At 40.6% G+C, this 18,530-nt stretch overlaps 2 protein-coding genes across 2 annotated transcripts in view; one reads left to right on the top strand and one right to left on the bottom strand.

The window, feature by feature from the left end:
- LOC107318309 (uncharacterized) overlaps positions 1–17,986 on the top strand; it is a 34,836-nt gene extending 16,850 nt beyond the window's left edge. The window contains exons 9-14 of the mRNA XM_085513674.1: positions 927–4,151; positions 5,190–6,256; positions 8,791–9,033; positions 10,086–10,342; positions 10,599–13,687; positions 16,806–17,986. The gene's annotated coding sequence lies outside the window, so the exon portion shown is untranslated. The remainder of the gene's footprint in view (positions 1–926; positions 4,152–5,189; positions 6,257–8,790; positions 9,034–10,085; positions 10,343–10,598; positions 13,688–16,805) is intronic.
- Positions 67–18,473, bottom strand: NCEH1 (neutral cholesterol ester hydrolase 1). Its single transcript, XM_015871949.3, has 5 exons — positions 18,239–18,473; positions 10,823–11,051; positions 8,574–8,643; positions 6,066–6,237; positions 67–4,565 (listed from the first exon to the last, which is right to left on the bottom strand). The coding sequence occupies exons 1-5, from the start codon at positions 18,374–18,376 to the stop codon at positions 3,948–3,950; spliced, it is 1,227 nt and encodes a 408-aa protein (XP_015727435.2). The 5' UTR covers positions 18,377–18,473; the 3' UTR covers positions 67–3,947.
- Between the last annotated feature and the right edge of the window lie 57 nt (positions 18,474–18,530).

Below are 18,530 nucleotides of genomic sequence, written 5' to 3'. Positions count from 1 at the left end.
CTGACCTCACCTAAGTGAGAACTCAAATTGGAAGTGTTGCACATGTAGAAAAAAGAAAAGCAGCGGTTTAGAGAAAAGCAGCAGATACGTTTCACTTTATTTCTTCTTCATTTCGGTTCCACGTTTGAATCGCATTTGCTAATTAGATCTTACAAGATCTTTGCCCTGCAGGGGGAAAGAAGCAAGCAAACAGTCACATGTAAGTTACTGAACACATTTACATCAGGTATGTTGCACTTTGGGTTTCTGAACGTCATAAATAAGAGAACTAATTACACCAGCTTACAGATCAGAGCAGCTTAAGAGGCTTGTCAGGCTAATCTAACATGGGAGAAAGTTTCTCACTGTTTAATGGGAGATTAGACACATACCCATTGATACACATATACAAATTGGTATTATTAGTGATTTTTATGTGCTGTTACAACATTTTCATTTTGGTTGGGGTTTTGAGAAATGATCAACTCCTGTTTTTTAAGAGGTTCTAAGCTGCACAACCAGAAACTTCATTTAGTTCTACAAATGTTGGCTGAAACCTCCGGGGAACTGCTAATGCAGTTTCCATAGCCATGAAGTAGGACTGAAGTCACATTAATTGTAGTGGGGGAAGGAAATCATCTTTAGAAAGCAGCTACCTGTGATTGTTTAATGAAAAGGTTATGAAACAAATTTTGAGTTAACTTTTAGAAGCAGATTTTTCACCACACTTGTGAAATAGCGTTAGAAGCGTTTCTGCGTCTGATCCTAAATCGTGCAAGGTGCCCTAAGCTGCTTTGTGAAACTAAAGGAATGAAGGTGCTACTCACATCCACAGAAACACGTCAGGACTGTAAGACTCTTTTCAAATGAGGACCATTAAAGAATGAAGCACCACATAAACAAATAAAGCTTTTTAACATGCATTAATATTAACTTCTTCCTTACAGGCACCAGACCTCTGTCAAGGTGCTGTTAGTGCTCTGCTTGGGTGACTCTGCAGCAGTTCAGCTGGAAGCAACTCTGAACTTTCAAAAAACCAAGTGGGAGGAAAGGTGAGAAAGCAACTAACACTTACTTCAAGGTTTACACTGAATTTTAATCAAGTGTCCTGTGCAGCTACATACCAAAAGGTCTTTTGACAGCTGTAAATTTACCTCTTTTTGTATGCAATAGGGAACGCAATGCGTCTTTGCAGCCATTATGTAGTAAACCACGCAGATGCAGGGCATAAGCAGTCAGGGTATAAGACAGAACCGGTTAATACTGTAACATCTCATCCAAGCTGTGCTGCCATCTTGGATGTCAGGTCAAGCTGGTGTTGACTTTGTAAATACATTCAATCCAGTTATATACTTACTACCACTTCTTGTGCCAAGACTTAATGTGCTTCAGTGCATGAAGGAAATATACAACCAACTCCAGGAATAGATATTCCAGCTCTCCATTTCAGTTAAAAAATAAAATAAAATACAGCAGTGAATACATTACAACTTCATAGCAGATATTTATAACTTAGCTATAAACAAAGGCTGATCTAAAGCTCTGCAGACAGCCCTCAGGTAATGGAGTTGCCACAGAATTGGTAAGAATATTAACCATTTTTTTTTTCCAGTATTACAACTAGTATCTTTTAAAGACTGCAAGTTAATATAAATTACAACTCTTCTGACATAGGGAAGTGGGAAAGCCAGGAGAACCTTATTTTGATTTATTTTGAACATATTTTGATTCTAAGTCTGAAACCAAGTAAGTGGAGCCATTTGCATACAGTGAAATGGACACTGTGCAGTCTCCTTTTCAAGATGAGTAATTTATGAATGGACAGAACTCTGATATCTCTTTTAAACATAAATTGTATCTACTGAAGTTGTGTCTGTGGGGGAGGAAGGGAAGACAGATGATTGAATATTAAAAAAGAATATTGAATACTTCTGCAGTGTTAAGGGGACATGCAGGCCCAAGTTCATTCTGATCTGAATTGTCACTTGGCTGCTCTAATTCCACCGAGCCTTGTAACAATCTAATTTGACAAAGAATCTGGGCCACTGCTGAAACAGCTCTGGCTTGTGACCTCCACATGAACCTGTGTTCAGAAATCAGTTCAGCCTGCATGACTGAGTCTACATGGAGGCCACGTCCCATTAGCAGCTTAATACATACTGCAACCTTAACAACCTGGTGTTTTTAGGACTTGGCGATTGAGTAAATCCATTCTCCTATTTAAGTTATACATCAGTGAAAGTGGACTGTTCTGTATATATTTTAAATCGCAGAGGGCAGATTGATTTACTTTTCAGAAATAATCCCATGATGATGTTTTTGTTCTGATTCCCCAGCAGGTAACAGCCCTCAGCTTCCTGCTCTTTTACACAAGGCAGGATAGAAATCAGTTCCCTTCCAAGGAGGACGGGCATCCCAGCAGCGTTGCCTGCAGTGGGGCAGAGTGCTCTGAGCCAGCTGCTACAGGATGATGGACAGTTAAAAGCTGAGGGGTCTGTTCAGTGCCTGCTATTCAGCATTGGACCCCCGTGCCTCACTAATGTCTGTGAATCTGGCTTCACAACTCCTTTGTGAGGTAGGAAATGACTACTCCCAGTGTGGCAGGGGAAGAAAGTGAGGCACGAGGAGATTAAGCTTTTCTCCTGGGTTCCTACAGGAAGTCAGCAGTAAAGCTGACAATGAATTTAATCCCTAGCTTAGTCACGGGACAGCCATTCTCTTTGCCTATTGACTGGGCACATCATTTTGATATAGCCTTCATTTCTGCAAGCAGCAAACATCCTGAAGATAGACACAGTCGTAAGTGGTTTCACTTTGCTATTCTGCATCTCTGAATATTAAAGAGGGGCTCAACCCACAGAGATGTGCTACACAGTGGCTAAATCATCTTAGCTAGCACTTAAGGTTCAGTCTACAAGACAGAGGAGGTATAGCAGCAAAGTTCCAATTTAATTCTCCAGTGCAGATTAGAGCCCACTTCTGTTTGCTGTTTCCTTCCTTCCTGGAAGCATGAAATACAGTAAATGCTACTAGAACAAAAGAAAGTCAATGAACAAAGACTTCTACCATTAATTACAAACAATAGTGCAAACCACACAGCAGATTATTTTTAGCACGCTCAGTATTTTCTGTGAGGAGGTCACAAAACTGAGGCTTTAAAAACTCAGTGTCGTACTCTTAGCCAAGTAAGTCAGCTTTGAAGCTCACACAATCAACCTAGATTCTGCAGCTACGTATTTTAGTCTCCGTATTTCTATATATGCTATAACGTTTTTTAATTTAAAATACTGAAAATAGATTCTGTTCTGTGCTTTTATAAAATATAAGCCACTAAAAGTCCATTAAGATTGAATTCCAAGGCTGAATGATGTGTTTGGCTACGAGACTTGCTTAGCATTATCTTTACTGCCCAGAAAAGCAATTCTTATTATTTTTAATTTAAGAACCATTTTTTTGTGTGCCTAAAAGCCAACACCTAAATCCATTCCTGTAATTCAAATGTGCATCTCTGCTGTAAGAAGTGAGAGGGCTCGTGCTTTTCTTCTCTATCAACAAGTGCTCAGCACTGCTGCAAATTAGTTCTCCCTTTTTATAAGTATTCAGACGTAGATGTAGGTGCTTGGCCTTACCTGGCCCCTTTCTAAAGTTGTGGCCTTTATGCCTAATTAAGAGAGAAAGCCTGAAAGTTTTAGCTAGTGAAGAATGTGATAGGAATGCTGATCTCCTTGTATAACATTTGTTTATAGCTGGCAAATCATCTGAAAGGAAGGAAAGAACCTGAAGTCTGAAAAATACGTTACAAAGGCCTATTGAGCAGGTAAACACTACAGTTAGTGGTCTGTGGTCTGACCCAGTTGCAGCTGAATGGATGAAATCATCATTTGGAAAAGTGCACTTTTTCATTGATTGTTCTCTTACAAGAACAGACACCAGAGCTGAGCGCAGTGTCTTCCAGAGAAGCTCTCTCCTCAGAGGTTTTCATCCAGCCACTTTATATAGCTGTTTCTGGTCTGAACTCCTGCAGAGAAATCAGTAGGCCAAATCGTGAATATCATACAGCCATGAAAGCAGTCATCAAAGTGATCAAGTGTGACTTCCACTCCAGCATTCTCCAGCCGCTTGGCGTACATCACCCCGTCATCTCTCAGGACGTCGTTCTCACAAGTGAGGATGTAAGTCTTTGGCTGCAGCTGCAAAGTCTCATTTTCTGCAAGCAGTGGGACTGCTCGCACGTCAAGCAGTGCTGGTATCTCCTGGATTATTTCAGCATTGCCTGTGGTTTGTACTACAGGCTTGTAGTTCTTTTTGAATGATGAGGGCAGTAGAGATGTCCAATTCAGACGTCCTCTGAAAGCCAGAGCTTGATGTACATCAAGAGCAGTGTGATTGTTAATCAGCAGTGAGTGAGCCAAGTCGTAATTACCATTGAAATAATCTATCCAGTAGTTAATCATGACATAACGAGGAAGAACAGGCATATTCATATTCTGCTGATATGAAGGTGTATTGAAGTCAAATGCCTGAAGGACTGGGTAAATTAATGCCTGCAGTTTTGGTCTGATGATCAAATGCTCATCCTTGCTAAGCTGTGGGAAGAACGGGATAGAACTATGATTATAAAGAAAACAAACATTACAGTATCAACCCTGAACTTCACACAAACAACAGCTTGATAATTTTTAGGCAAGATTCTGTTCTTGTGCAATTCCATTGGCAGATAAAGCTCTTGTTTTGTCTGAACCGCTAGCAGCCTGATTTTTTCCTTTACTTGTAATGATGATCACTCAGGACAGTTCCAGTATCCTGTTTCCAACTGAAATCAGTAGCAGATATAAAAAAAACAATAACGTGAAATTATTCTTCTAGCACACCTTCCTAGTTGAACTGTTTACAGTTGAAGGACTTACTGAGTCAAAGGAGTTATCTAAACTTTTAGTAGCTTTTCAAGGATGTTTCTTCCATAAATTTTTCTAGATTATTTTTTTTAGCTTTTGCAAACTGCTGGCATCTGGTTTTCTTTAGCAAAGGCTTACTGTGTGCATTAGAGCCTCTGTATTGGAGTAGAACCTACCGTCTGCATTTGATTTGAGCCTAGAAAGTATACTTTTGGTACCCCCTAATTCTTTTAGTGGAAGAATTGTCAGACTCTTTTTTTTCCTTCACCTTCTACTTAAGATGCATGAATCTGTACTGTATCTTATCTCTTTCAGCCTGAAGAACCTTAGTGTATTTAACCTCTGCTGACACAGTCTTACATCACTGATTTAAAAAGAATTCACAATCATGGAAATGAATTATGAAGGCTGTTTCCAAAACATGGCTCCATCCTGTTGATCAGTCCCCAAGACAAAGACTTTCAATGCCTTATTAATTTTTCCTCGCTAATTCAATACTGCAAGATTGTCATGATAATTAGTTGTCTGAGCAAGGTTGTCATGATAATTAGTTGCCTGAGCAGGCTATGTACCTTCTTATCACCAATGGTTTATGGTAATTCAGAAAAACTAATAATATTTCACTCAGCCATGAACGATACTATTACTTGCCCCAGGCTGCCTTTAAAGTCTTTAGTAGATTAAATTCAGATTATGTTTAAACTAGAGATACACAAAAGAAAATTTCTTAATTGTGAAATGCTGCAGGAAGACGATTTAAAGCTTCGTGTATTATATATTTATTGCCCTTCGTTAGTATTTGGAGGAGATAAGAACATATTTTTCTGTGATAAGCACTTGAAAATAGGAAGATAAGTAAGTTATGAATGTAGCTAGCTACCTAGGTAGGCAAACAAAGAATTTCTCAGCAAAAGGGGTTAAAAGAAATCACTTAGCTCCTTGTCCTTAAAATTTGGTCCATAAGAACTCAAAACTGCACTAAAATATGGCAAGCTACTTGACTCATGCAATCGACTCATTTTTCTTCTGTAAAATGACAAGATGCTGGTTTTCAACAGAGAGAGCTACTACTCTGTCTCTGATGCTGGCACATCATCTTGTGATGATGCAGCACAAAGAACCTGTCAACCTATATGCACTCCTGAATTAGGGACTGTTATAGTGTAATACATCACAGACACTGGATGTTACCTGCTGACACACAGCGGCAGCCAAATTTCCTCCTGCGCTATCGCCAGAAATTGCAATTCGATTTGGGTCAACTGAATACTCAGCTAAGACATCAGGCTGCAAGAAATGCTTTGTAGCACGAAGAGCATCATGGAATTGCTCAGGGAAGCACACCTCTGGTACCAGCCTGTATCTACAAAAGAAGCAGAGAGGTAAGAGACAATTATTAGTTACTATACTTCCCTTCCCTGATCAATACATAATATCAGGTATATCTTAGTGGCAAATAACTATTTCGTTAAGGATAAATACTACAGAAAAAATGAGGTGTGTAATACTTAACCTTATAATTAACATTCTTACTCTAAAATGTTTATAAGGACTTATTAGATATGAATAACACAAAGACGGTATAATATTATGCAGTACTTTCCCAACAGAGGATTTCATCACACGTTATAAAAATGAATTAGTACTAAAAACACCCTTGGCAAGGGAGTTATTACTGTTGGCCTGTTTTTGATCTCAGCTCCCCACCTTAACTGCTGTGAAGGAGTGACGCCCAGCAGATTCAGCTGAGACAAACAACTCGGTAGTTCTGTTTCCCAAATGTTTATCTAAGCTCAGGAGAGCTGTACCTTTGTACCACGAAATTAACAGTAGCCAGGAAGTGAAGTAATAATGATTTACACTAACAGACTCAATAATTATTCTCCTTTATCAAGGAGAGAGGCAGGGATATATGCAATATCCAAGTGGATCAGCAGCAGCTGAAACTTGTTTACTACATTTTCTCAGTTCCTTAATAACAATGTAGGGGAAGTCAGTTTGTATTTACTGATTCATTTGTAACCTAAGAGTTGTTACTGGGCCCTATGGTGCAAAGCACATCTTTCTGGTTGCAGTTTTTATATCCTTAACAGTTTTTACGTATTATCAGCAAAGCAAATTTAAAATGTATTGAGAAAGTATTTCTGCTGTCAGCTTGACAAAAGCTAATGCCATTACAGAGATGTCTATTAGTTCAAAGTAAAGAAATAGTCTTGCCATTACTTCTGAAGCAAAACAAAATACTGTTTCCTGGTTCAATGTGTTTTCTTTGGAATCCAAGCTAAAAAATATGGTATATGCAAAATAGATGTTAAGCTTAATTTACATCAAGTGTTTCAAACATCAAATCTGTCCTGCTTTCAGTGAACAATGTATTTTACATCAGCTACAAAGTAACATGAGAGAGGCCTGAGCAAACTGGGCCTTGCAGAAATAGGCAGTGTTGTGTATAGATCACGAAAGTGAGATGTGCAACTCAGCCAATGAAGATCTAATTAGACTTCACTAACTGAAAATAAACGCCTTGACTGAAAGATACAGTAGCTAAGGAGAGATGACAAACAACAGTGAGGAACAGCCAGTATTATATCACCTTAAGTGAGAAAATGAGTAACTAGGAACTTTCCAATACTGCGATTGATACTTAACTGCTTTTTCACTTTTTATTTCTTTTTCTACTAATAAACAACAAAGTGAAAAAGCGAACATTAAAATACACTACAATGCCTACTGAGAATCAGTAGCACCAACTCCATATAATTAAATTGTAATTAGATCACAGAGCTTGCTATGTAATCAACTGCAAGTCAGAGCCTTGAGTAGTTATATCAAGTGATTGGTTTTGCAAAGGAAAATATTGAAGTTGACAATACGGGTGGGAAAAGTACCACTCAAGTTGGAGTCATCTCGGTAATTTAGTTAGCTAGATGAGAGGTTTGTTTACTTTGGAATTGTTCCTCTAGTGAAAAAACCAGTGCTGCTTCTCTGTTGTCTGGCACCCTGGCAGTCTCCTGCTCTTGAGTGGAGTACAGGGCTGAAATGAGATGACTTCAACAGCGGGTGCTTGAGAGAACAGCAGGAGTTGCCATGCTTGACTGTGTATTTTGGTTAATGAGCAGTAACAAATGATTTGCTAATTTTTAGGTTCCAGACCCTTGCTCAGAGTGCCTTAGAAATGGTGTTTTTTAGACAGACTTTAGATGTTTGGTTTTTTTATGTATAATATACCTTTAGTTAAGGATGAAAAATTCTCTTTTTCTCCATAGGGAATCATAGGGATGTGGTTCAGCCTTCCTTCAGGTATATAACAAAACTGTTTTTGAAGAGCATTAACAGAATTAAAACTGAAGTCATTAGAGTGATCTCAGGTTTTAGCTGCACTCCTTACATGCAGATACATTTGTGAGATGCACTAAAACGTGTAAAATTTGCATTCCAGTGTTTTGTCCAAGTGATTAAAAATTCTACTCTTCTTTTGCATTTCTGCTCTCTGCAATGACTTCTAAAAGAAACAGAAATCCAGGTGAACTTTTGATTCCGTTCTAATTTGTTATTCTGAAAGGATAACAATATCAGAGTTGTAGAGAATTACTGCCCAAGTTTAAAGCCTTATAGACAAGGGAAAAGGGCAAAGCTGGAAGAACTACATTAGATATTTCTAATACCTTAAAATTATGTAATTAATGTTAGATTACTCACTCAATTGAGACAATTACAGCATTGAGAGATTCGGCCATGACTCTGCAGAGGTTGTTATAAAGGCTCGTTCCTGCAACAAAAGAAAACATGGTGTTAGGTAGATGCAAATCCATTTATGGCAGTATCTCACAGAGCCATACCTAAGCATCTTAGTTTCAGCTGGGATGGAATTGTTTTCTTCAGAATGTCTGCTATGATACTATGTTTTTGGTTCTAGGAGAAAAACCAATGCTGACGATACACTAATGTTTATAGCTGCTGCTAAGCAGTGCTCTACAGAGCCGAGGCCATTCTCAGTGAAGGGCCCAAGGAGCTGCGAGGGAACTGAATTAGCACAGCTGACTTAAACTGGCCAAAGGGCCATGCCATAACATATGACATTGTGAGGAAGGAGTTCTGAATGATTTGGAGTTCATCTCTCTTCCCCTGCTTGGACAGCTTGGGCACTGGTTGGTGGCTGGTGAACAATTGCCATCATTTTTTATATACATTTATAAATATATGTTTATATACACATAAAAATTATTATCCTTTCCTCTATCTTAGTAAATTCTTCTGTCTTAACCCATGAGTTCTCCACTGGGAAGGGAGAGTGAGCAAAGGACTGTGTGGTGTTCAGGCACCTGCCGGGTTAGACCATAACAGAAAGCCTTCTCAGAAAACATAAAGGCTTCTAAGAAACAGAAATTAAATGAAATCTGCTTAAACCAGATGAAGTTTTTTCCCCTCATCTGTTTCTCGGTGACTTGGGGCTTGTCATTCACCCACCTATCACAGTTCTCACAACAGGACAAAATTCAAGGTACCAGGTGGCCTGGGGTCACTGCATCCGGAAGCAGCTATTACCATATGAGTCACTGATTTTTGTTCATTTTATTATTGCATGAATTGCTTTGATTCAAATGAGCTGCCCTATTAATGTCAAGTGAACTACTTATTTAACAGAGGATTAATCAAGGTTATCCTGTTTGTCAGTAGACTGATTCTCCTTAATTTTATTCCTTTCCAATTACTTAATCATTGATTCCTGGTACTATAAAATATACTGGGACACTAAGTGCTTTATTAAGTATTTAGTCTTAGAATTTACTATTTAGCTGTAACATCTGTGCCATTAATTTCTGCACCTTGGACTCAAAGATAGCTGAGTTACAGTCATTCAAACAAAACACTGTATTTTAATATAAAGTATTTGTACAGCAAGTCTTTTGCAAACTGTTACAGAATAGATGATACAGGCAGGACTCTAACAAACATCCCTTATGTAGGCCTGAGAAAACTCATCTCAAAGCTCAGTTTCTCTGTGAGGAGTGAATTTTTTAAACTGCTATAGGGCAAAGAGACTGCTGTTTCCTAGGGTTTGTGAAGACCAGATTTTGAAGTTATTTAGGAAACTAAATCTCACTTAAGTCGTGGTATAGTTGGTTTATACATCTTAATGCAATCAGTACAATCTCTTGCATGTTTTAGAACACTTCAGAAAAGCCCACTGATTGTTTTCCCCTTCTACAGGTGAGTCCATGTATGCTTCAGAATGTAAGCCTTCGTGTTGCCCCAGAAGCAATGGGGAAGGGCAAAGGCTCCTACCCATTCTTGATCTCTGCCTCAGAGCAGCCGTGAGAACTGTGGGCCCCTACTTTTGTCATGGCTTCTCTCCTGCTGTGAGAAGTGGGAAGGATCAGTGCTTATTGTTGCCTACAGCTACACCTTACTACAATTAACTTGGAAGGCACAAACATCAGAGAAAGTCAACACTGTAAATTTTCAAGGTAGTTTCTGCTCATGCAGTAGATTCCATAAAGGAGGGGATGTGGAATCCAACTCTAACCATACCCTTGGTCATGCTTCCTGTTTTCTGTAATCAGCAGTATGTATTCCCAAATACACACTATTGGAAGCCAAACATTAGCAATGTTCTTGCATGCAGTTTTGTTCGGTCCACTCTTTGTGTAATTGTTTGTTTTGTATATTGTGTAATTTGTCCTGTCGTGATGTTACAAAGTTAATCTTTTGGTTCTTTTCCAGTCCGCATCTTTCCAGTGGATTCATTGTATACTTTTATCGTGATTCCATACATCTGCTCCACCAGAATGGAGACGGTGGCTATTCCAGGTATGTCCCTGCAAAATCCAGGAACTCAGGTATGTCTCTGCAAAACTGTCATCTCCTGTCAGGAAAAACAGCTTTTGGTTTCTCCTGCCGGGAGGAAACCAACCCAGAATCCCAATTAGTTACCAACAGACACCTACTTGCACTTGCCAAGGCCCAGCCGCCTCCATGGATGTAAACAACGCTGCGCTTCAGGGGTTCATCTTCCTTTGCAGGAGGTTCAAACACTCTGACTTCCACACCATCAAAAATAACATCCGTAATGTTAATGGGTTCAGAAGAGACAGACTTCAGCTTGTCAAACGTACAAATCAAATAATTCAGGACTATCAAGTGATGGCTGAGTCTCAGATAGTGAATAAAGTGACACTTTGGGGGGGAAGAAAAAGAAAGAAATTAGTTACTTCCAAGTATATCGTGATGCCGCATTGATGCAACTGTCTTTAAAATGCAGCTTCACTATGAAAACATCTATAAGTTCTTCATCAGAAAATGAATGAATACCAAAACCTATAACATTTTAAAAGCTGTATTAGGACAAGACCCTGTCAGTAAAAGACATTCCTGCTTTTGAATGATACCTCCAAAAGGGACAGACGTGACCAACAGTTTCCACTTTTGTACTTGAGAAGCTCCTCAGACCAGTGCCAGCAGAGGGCAATACCACACAGTCAACATTTTTGTGGTGGTAAGGTAGGAAATATGCAAACTATTTCTCTTATTCCACCCCAAAGCGTAAGTCTTTCCATTTCCAAATTAAGTTCTCAGTGATTGCAAAGGCATCTGAAAACAGACACAGTCTCAAAGGAATACAGTGCTTATTTACTGGCTCGCCCTATATTTGCCTGCTGAATTGGAAAAGATCTGAAGTGCTATTGAAAAGCTGTGGCAGGTTTGTGATTTCTTCCCCAGAGACTCCAGCGTGTTACTTCTTCTGTGTGGGTGTAAAACAGTAAGAAAATAAAGACAGATCTCAACTTGCTGTCCCCTTACGGTAGAAGGATAGATTTTATCTCTGCTGAAAACCCAGGATTTTCTTTCTAACTTTCCCCTAAACAAACCTGTTTCTCTAAGGAAATAACCCTGGGATCTAAGGCACTCATTCAACCTAAATGCTCATGACCTGCTCCCCATGTACAGCCTGTCAACCCGTAACCACTTCAGTGCTTTAATTCTGCTGCTATCAGCAGTGCATTGCAAGCCTGCTAGTATGAATTAAACAAGCCCAGTACTAGGGAGAGGGAGAGAATGGTCATTCAGGTACCAGTCGAACAACATTAATACTACAAAGAACAGATACTTGCTGTAGCCTAACCTGCACAAAAACTAAGTGAAAGCCAAGACAGATTCTGTGTGATACATGATTTTTTCCAAGTGAGAGTTTTACAGTCTCTTTCTGACTTATATGTTCACAAGGAGAGAGATTTCATTTTCTCGCTTTGGTTTTCTTCACTGCCCTTCTGCACTACCATTTTCCACAGTTACTCTCAAAGAGAAGGGACAGCTAACAGAAAAACACCACTGCTGCCAACACATCCTCCAGAGGAAAAGCAAGTTTTGAAGCACCTCCTATCAACTGAGATCTCCTCCCATGGATCGCTGTCCTTACATGTGGCTTTGAAACCCACTACGGTTAGTTTAAATGTTAACAAACAAATGCATATGACTCAGCTTTCAGTAGATGCTGTGTGAAAAAGACCCCAAGGCAGCCTCCATTCCACTGCAGACTTCTGTGGAAAGCAGATTTTTCCCCAAAGGGTCTCTGACTGCCAAGTACAATGGAGCAGTAATGTCAGTGGGGAGAAAGGAATCCATTTCCAAAACAAAAATATACAGAAATTTCTTTTCCTGCTTGGCTTGCAGTAAGGTTACCCTGCTGAAATACTTTGGTGAGAACCCAAATCTTGATATGTTTGTTGCTTTTGTTGATGGATTAACGTTTCTACATAATTAAAAAACATGAGTGTCCACCCAGTGGGCAGAAATGTTGAACTCACAAGACTGTACCTTTGAACATCACACCGTTACTTAAGAATCTCCATAGGAAAACACCATTCAAGACTGAAACTTGAAGAGCAACACACCCATTAATAATCTGGCATTCAGTTTACTGGGCCGCCACTGATTCACCCATCAAACGATCTTCTATGTGCTCTACTGAGGTTCCCAGGGAAGGTAACTTATGGGAAATAGTGCCAGGCAAAACCATCATCTTTGTAGATTTTTTTCAGGCTGACTGTGCTGCAAAAGGCCATTTCTCCACATTCTTTGTAGACATGATTACCACATGTTCCCTGGAATCAGAACTGTTTTCTTTTCAAGGCTAGTTGCAGCTGTTTACTGAGAAGTGTTTTGCCCTGTGTTTTTTTTTTTAATCCACAGAACACCACGGCCCTCTGCAGGTTTATCAGTTGCTTTCATGCCTTTTCTCTTCAATAGGCCGCCCTTTCCAAGAACAAAAAAGTCAAAAAATAGAATAACATGGAAGAGATGCCTCCTACACCGAGGCACAAAAGGAACAGCAATAGTTCTTTCATGTTTACCTCGTCAGGTTTCTCTGCCCAGGACTTACAAGCATATTCTTTGCAAGTGTATCTAATCAATTTGGTTGTTATTTACAACAATCGGGATTATGTTTTTTGCTGGCAAAGAGAGTTCAGCCTTGTCCAGTGTTCCTATAAACAAAATTCCTATGTAAGAAAGTATCTTGTGCGTATATGTTTGTATGTTATGGTTGATAATCTCATCCAGGGCTGAGCTGCAGTCACAGAGTCAAAGAATCACAGAATATCCTAAGTTGGAAGAGACCCACAAGGATCACTGACTCTATACAGGATCACCTAAAATTCTAACCATACAAACACTTTCATTTGCTAAACAGGTAACCTGAAGAAATGTGGCTGGTGAACTTCATGAGGATGAGTAATGGAGCTGACGCTCCCAGTGAGCTTAGCTGCTATGGAGCAGGACGGACCTGCATGTGCAGGAGGACAAGTATGGCAAATGTGAGTATCTCGCTGGTGTTTGAGCCACTTCAGAAAATAACCACCATGCACAGACTGCAGCACACTTACTGGCAATCTGTCACCCAGTTCTGACTGCAGCTTTTCATTTTGGGGCTGTTGGCACTCTAATCTATGGCTGCTTTGGTAGGCACCATGACCTCCCCTTTGATCAATCTAAATTGGTGGGATTCTTCTGGTGGTTCCTTAGGGTTGCTTGGGATTCTTTATGATCCCTTTACGAAGAACCCCAAGCGATCACTGTGATTATGCTTAGCCCCGATTTCACAGACTTGTACTGTGCATCAGTCATTACAGAAAAAACCCCACCAAAGCAAACAAACAAAATAAACAGAAAAGCTGTATTTCTGTTGCCCATTTCTAAATTTCTAATATTCTCGAATGGCACTCAGCATATCAGGATTGAGGTGACACTGTCCTAACTGCAATGTGAGCTATCCAACTATACAAACCTCTGACCTTTAGCCTTGAAATGACTGCAACGGGTTGCATTCAGATGGCACACAAAGGCAGCTCGCCAAGCTGAATACATCAGCTGCTTCCTTCAGTGCCTTTGCAGCAGTGAGATGCCAGGTCCTGCTCTGACCTTAGCTGAGATCAGGAACTGAGAGTTAGCTTCAGCTGTTTGCCTTTTTACATGAGGCACTGCTCAGGACTGAGCCAAGTCTCATGTGTGACTCACGGGGTAACGATGCTGACACTGGGCGGCTGAACCTCTTAAGACTTAATTTCCTACCTTTAGAAGATGCTGCTGCTCCTGAATGACATTATACTCAGCTCAGGCAACGTTTTGCAAAACACACTGCTGTAACATTACAGTCCTAAATGCCACCTACAGCATCTGTAGACAGTGAGAGACTAGCAAAAAAAAAATAAACAGGCTCATTTCCCCATCTTACCGTGCGCAGAATACATTGGTCTGACTGCATTTGAGGAAGTTTATCCCATCTAAAGATTAACCTCTATTTTCTTCCATTTTACAGAGCCATTTCTTAGAACAGGTGCATTACTGCACAGTACCTAACATGTACTTTTGATAACTGTTATACAGAGTCTTCCAGGACTCAAAGATAAGTGCTCTAATTTCCTTTATTACATGAAGGCCGTTTTACAGTTTATCAACTAGGAGAAGCTCTATTATATTTTCATTGTCAGGTTTCATTCTTACACCTATTCATCCACGATGAACTGCTTTTAGACCAGACAGCCAATAACTTTTGTCTCTACAGCAAACAAGACTTGTAGTGTTAGAAGTTCTGTTCTTACTTATGTGCCATAGTGGATTAATGTAAACCAGTTTGCAAGACTATATCCTTACATGCAAAAATATCAGCTTACTTGGATGGCCAAAACTACAATTTACATCTCTCCATATATGGGTAGGTAGATTAAATATTAAAATGTTAGATGGAACTAATTACTGTTTTCTCTGCTCCTGTATGTTGATGTCCCATGCCCTAGATTTCATGCAAAAAGGATGCATCAGAATAGCAAGTACCTTGATAGAGTGGTTCAGTAATAACTTAAATCAAAGGGATTGTTATATAAACATATGCTGCTCTCTTTACTCCAAGAAGGGAGAATGGTAATGAGGAGAAGTGAGAGATGCCCCTATCAATCCTGCTGTTAGCAGAATTATGACAAGCTGCTTTAGGCACTTCTTGACAGATACCATGTAAAACAATTCTAATGGTTCAATTTACTGCTCAGTCCTCTAATCCCAGGTATATCTCTGTGGCTGTCCAATTATCAATGAAGCCGAGTTCTGACAGTCTTATATACATGTGTATTCACTATCTCTCATTTCTGACCTAAAACTTCTGTGTAACATTAGAGTTTTCTATGAAACTGTGGCCAAGTCTCATTTTGAGACAGGTGAGGACATTATTCTAAGTTAAACACTTGTGCACCAATTTGTTAATAACATGAAGCTGCAGATTCTGATTTCATTCTGAAAGCAGCACAGCACACTTAGCACAGGAATAAGGCTCTGAACCTCCAGCTCTGGTATTTTTAGTGACCTCAAATAAGGCACTTTGTCTGTATTTCCCCCAAAGTAAGATTAAGACAATGGCACCGGCTCCCTCCTGTAATATGTTTTGAAACCTACTTATGAAAACTGCCCTATAAGCATTATGCATTTTTAGCCACTTGATAATACATAAACACTTGAAGGGTTTTGCACTGATCCAGAGCACTGAGTCAGTCCCAGCCCCGTGAAGGAATTTCATGAGCTGCCTGGGACAAAACTCTATGCAGAAATGCAGCACCTTGTTATTAGTACACTGAAAAGCAATGCCAGCTTCAGTGTGTTTTATTGGTAGTGTTTATAAGAGGAGTGAGAGAACAAGCACATAATCCCTAACAAGAAGTTGTCTTCTCGACTGCCAGAGTCAGCACAAATCTATTTCAGAATAGGGAAACAACTGTATTTAGAGCACATAAAGTTTGTTTCATGCTTTGGCAAGAGGGATTTTAGTGTACTTTGGAGGTTAGAAAATAAAAATCACTTAGTAACGTACTTCTGTCTGCTATCAAACACCTACAAAGGAAAGTAATAAATAGCAAGCTGAAAATACATTCAGAAGTAGGTGAAAGTTCAATGGTCACATTTAGAGCATCGTTAGATCATTTGGTCTCGCAACCTCCGGTAGGCAAAGAAAAAGGAAGCTCAGCCCTACAGAAGGACATACACTTGATTTTATAGATACACACTAAAGCTGTCTACCAAAGTAAGTACTCAGGCTTAACTCCTACAATCTTAGCTTCAGTTCACACAGTTCATTCTTAATGGTAGACACTTATTCCTGACTTTGTGCAACATCTCAGTGTTGGAAAGACTTCTAAACACTTAGAGAGCACCTCATTTTGCTCTCTCTGGAAAGAAAACCCCAAAGATTACCTGTTTGGTGGCTCAGGGCACCGCTAATACCTCACTGATGCTTTATGCTTCTGTCTAAAAGCCACTCGTTCCTTCTTGTGTTTTGTAAGCTGCCCATGTCTGATATTTAATAAATTTCCCTTGCTATATGTAGTCATCATATTTCTAAGGCCGCAGATGGGAACAGCTGTCTAACAAGGTACCACTTGCCCCTAACAGGGATAGAGACAGATGTGGGCATCTCAGTGCTGCCAGTTTGCTCCAGCTGCCACCAGGGCAGGTTGTGTTCTGCCACCTCCCCAGGGAGAAGAACCTCAGGATGCCCCAGAATGGATGAGATTGACCCCACCTTCCAACCTGGAGACAATGAGACTCATCCAGCTATGCCTCGCAAACCACAAGCAAACAGAATGTGTACATAAGCCAATAGCAGTATATATAGATTTAGTCACACGATTTTCTAAAGATAGGTCTCCTTCAGCTGGAGGTTATGGACTTGATTCAGGTGTTCCTGGAAGAAAGGTTACCATGTGTTCTGCAGGCAGGACGCTGTGACCATACAGCCCTTCCAGTTGTTAAACTTCCAGCTCCATTGGAAAGGTATGTGTTGTTATTTTAGTTACCAGAACACAGCAAGTGCATGTCAAGCCTCAGCTTTTTAATGGAAAACTTGTACTGTTGTATTTTATGCCTACATAATTTCCCTGTCATAGCGGCATCATTTCTTTAAGGGAGAGTAAATAAGCAAAAAGCTTTATTCATTCACATCCCAATGGCTCAGCTGAGTGGTCTATTGAAAATCAAATAATCATCTGGGTTGGAAGGGACTTTTAAAGGTCACCTAGTCCAACTCCCCTGTGATGAATAGGGACAGTTTGATCAACATGTAGTCCCAACTCTAATTGCCAAAGTGGCATCTAGAGAAGCTATTCAGGGAGAGTACGCAAGCCTGGATGTTGTCCTCCTGCTTCCACAGATACTGTTAGGAATACAGAAGATACCTTCCCACCCAGTCCTGCTATCTGTTTATGAGCCCTCTCCCCATGAATTCATCCTGTCTGAATCTGCTGATTTCCTCCACAAGGTTTTAAGGACAACATAATGAACTGAAACGCTGCTAGGCATAAAGATTGAAATACTTCGACACAGACAGTACCCTAAGTCAGGCGTGGCCACAGCTGATCAGTCCTTGTTGAAGATCAGAGCAGCTCATAGCTGAAGCCATCATCATACGTTTGTGATCTCTTTCTTTCAAGCCAGCACACACATAGTGAGAGAAAGTGAGGGAGAGATCATAAAGCAACAAAATCATGTGTCTTACAGCAAAAACAGCTATTCTGAAAGGGTTTTGCTGACTAATACAGTTTCAAATACAGGCTGCTTGATTTTGATGTTTGAAATAGATTCCCTACGTCTTCTTTCCTTGAAACATTAGTGTATGGAAATACAAGCCATTAATTATTTTGACCTAAAGCCCCCGAGTCCAAGAACAGCTTGCAGACCTCCATCACAAAGCCAGCAGGGCGGCTGGATGCCATCTGTGAGCAAAGCACTCGTTCCCTATGAGGACAAAACCAGGAGCAGCCTGAGACCTGAGGACAAAACCTAGGACAGCCCGAACCCGGTGATGGGCTCCGATGGCGTTTCCTTACCGTCTGCTGCACCGCTCTGAAGGTGGCATCAAGCAGCATCAGCTTCCACGGGTCCGACACTGTGCCGGGCAGCGGCAGGTAGATGTAATAAGCGGACAGGGCGGTCAGCGCCGCCAGCAGCACCCAGGCGGCCCGCATCGCCCCGCGGGGAGCGGCCTCCGCCGGAGGAAGCCCCGATCCACCGGCTGCGTGTGCGGTAACGCTGCCTGCTGGTGCCGGCCTTCAACGCGCCCGCGCAGCCGCCGCCCCGCCCGAGGCCCAGCCCGCCCCTCCGGAGCTGCCCCGGCCTCAT

This window comes from Coturnix japonica, chromosome 12, assembly GCF_054131305.1.
Source record: "Coturnix japonica strain WE chromosome 12, WE-NBRP24, whole genome shotgun sequence".
NCBI lineage: Eukaryota > Metazoa > Chordata > Aves > Galliformes > Phasianidae > Coturnix > Coturnix japonica.
Note: the sequence above shows the minus strand (reverse complement) of the source record. Positions and strands in the feature narration are given on the sequence as shown.

Bases quoted from the DNA above. Each gene is read 5' to 3' on its own strand.
- NCEH1 (XM_015871949.3), bottom strand. From the start codon at position 18,376: ATGCGGGCCGCCTGGGTGCTGCTGGCGGCGCTGACCGCCCTGTCCGCT. The intron at 11,052-18,238 runs GTAAGGAAACGC...TCCCCCCCAAAG, and splicing joins TCAGAGCGGTGCAGCAGACG to TGTCACTTTATTCACTATCT. The intron at 8,644-10,822 runs GTAGGTGTCTGT...CTTTTGTTGCAG, and splicing joins CTGGGCCTTGGCAAGTGCAA to GAACGAGCCTTTATAACAAC.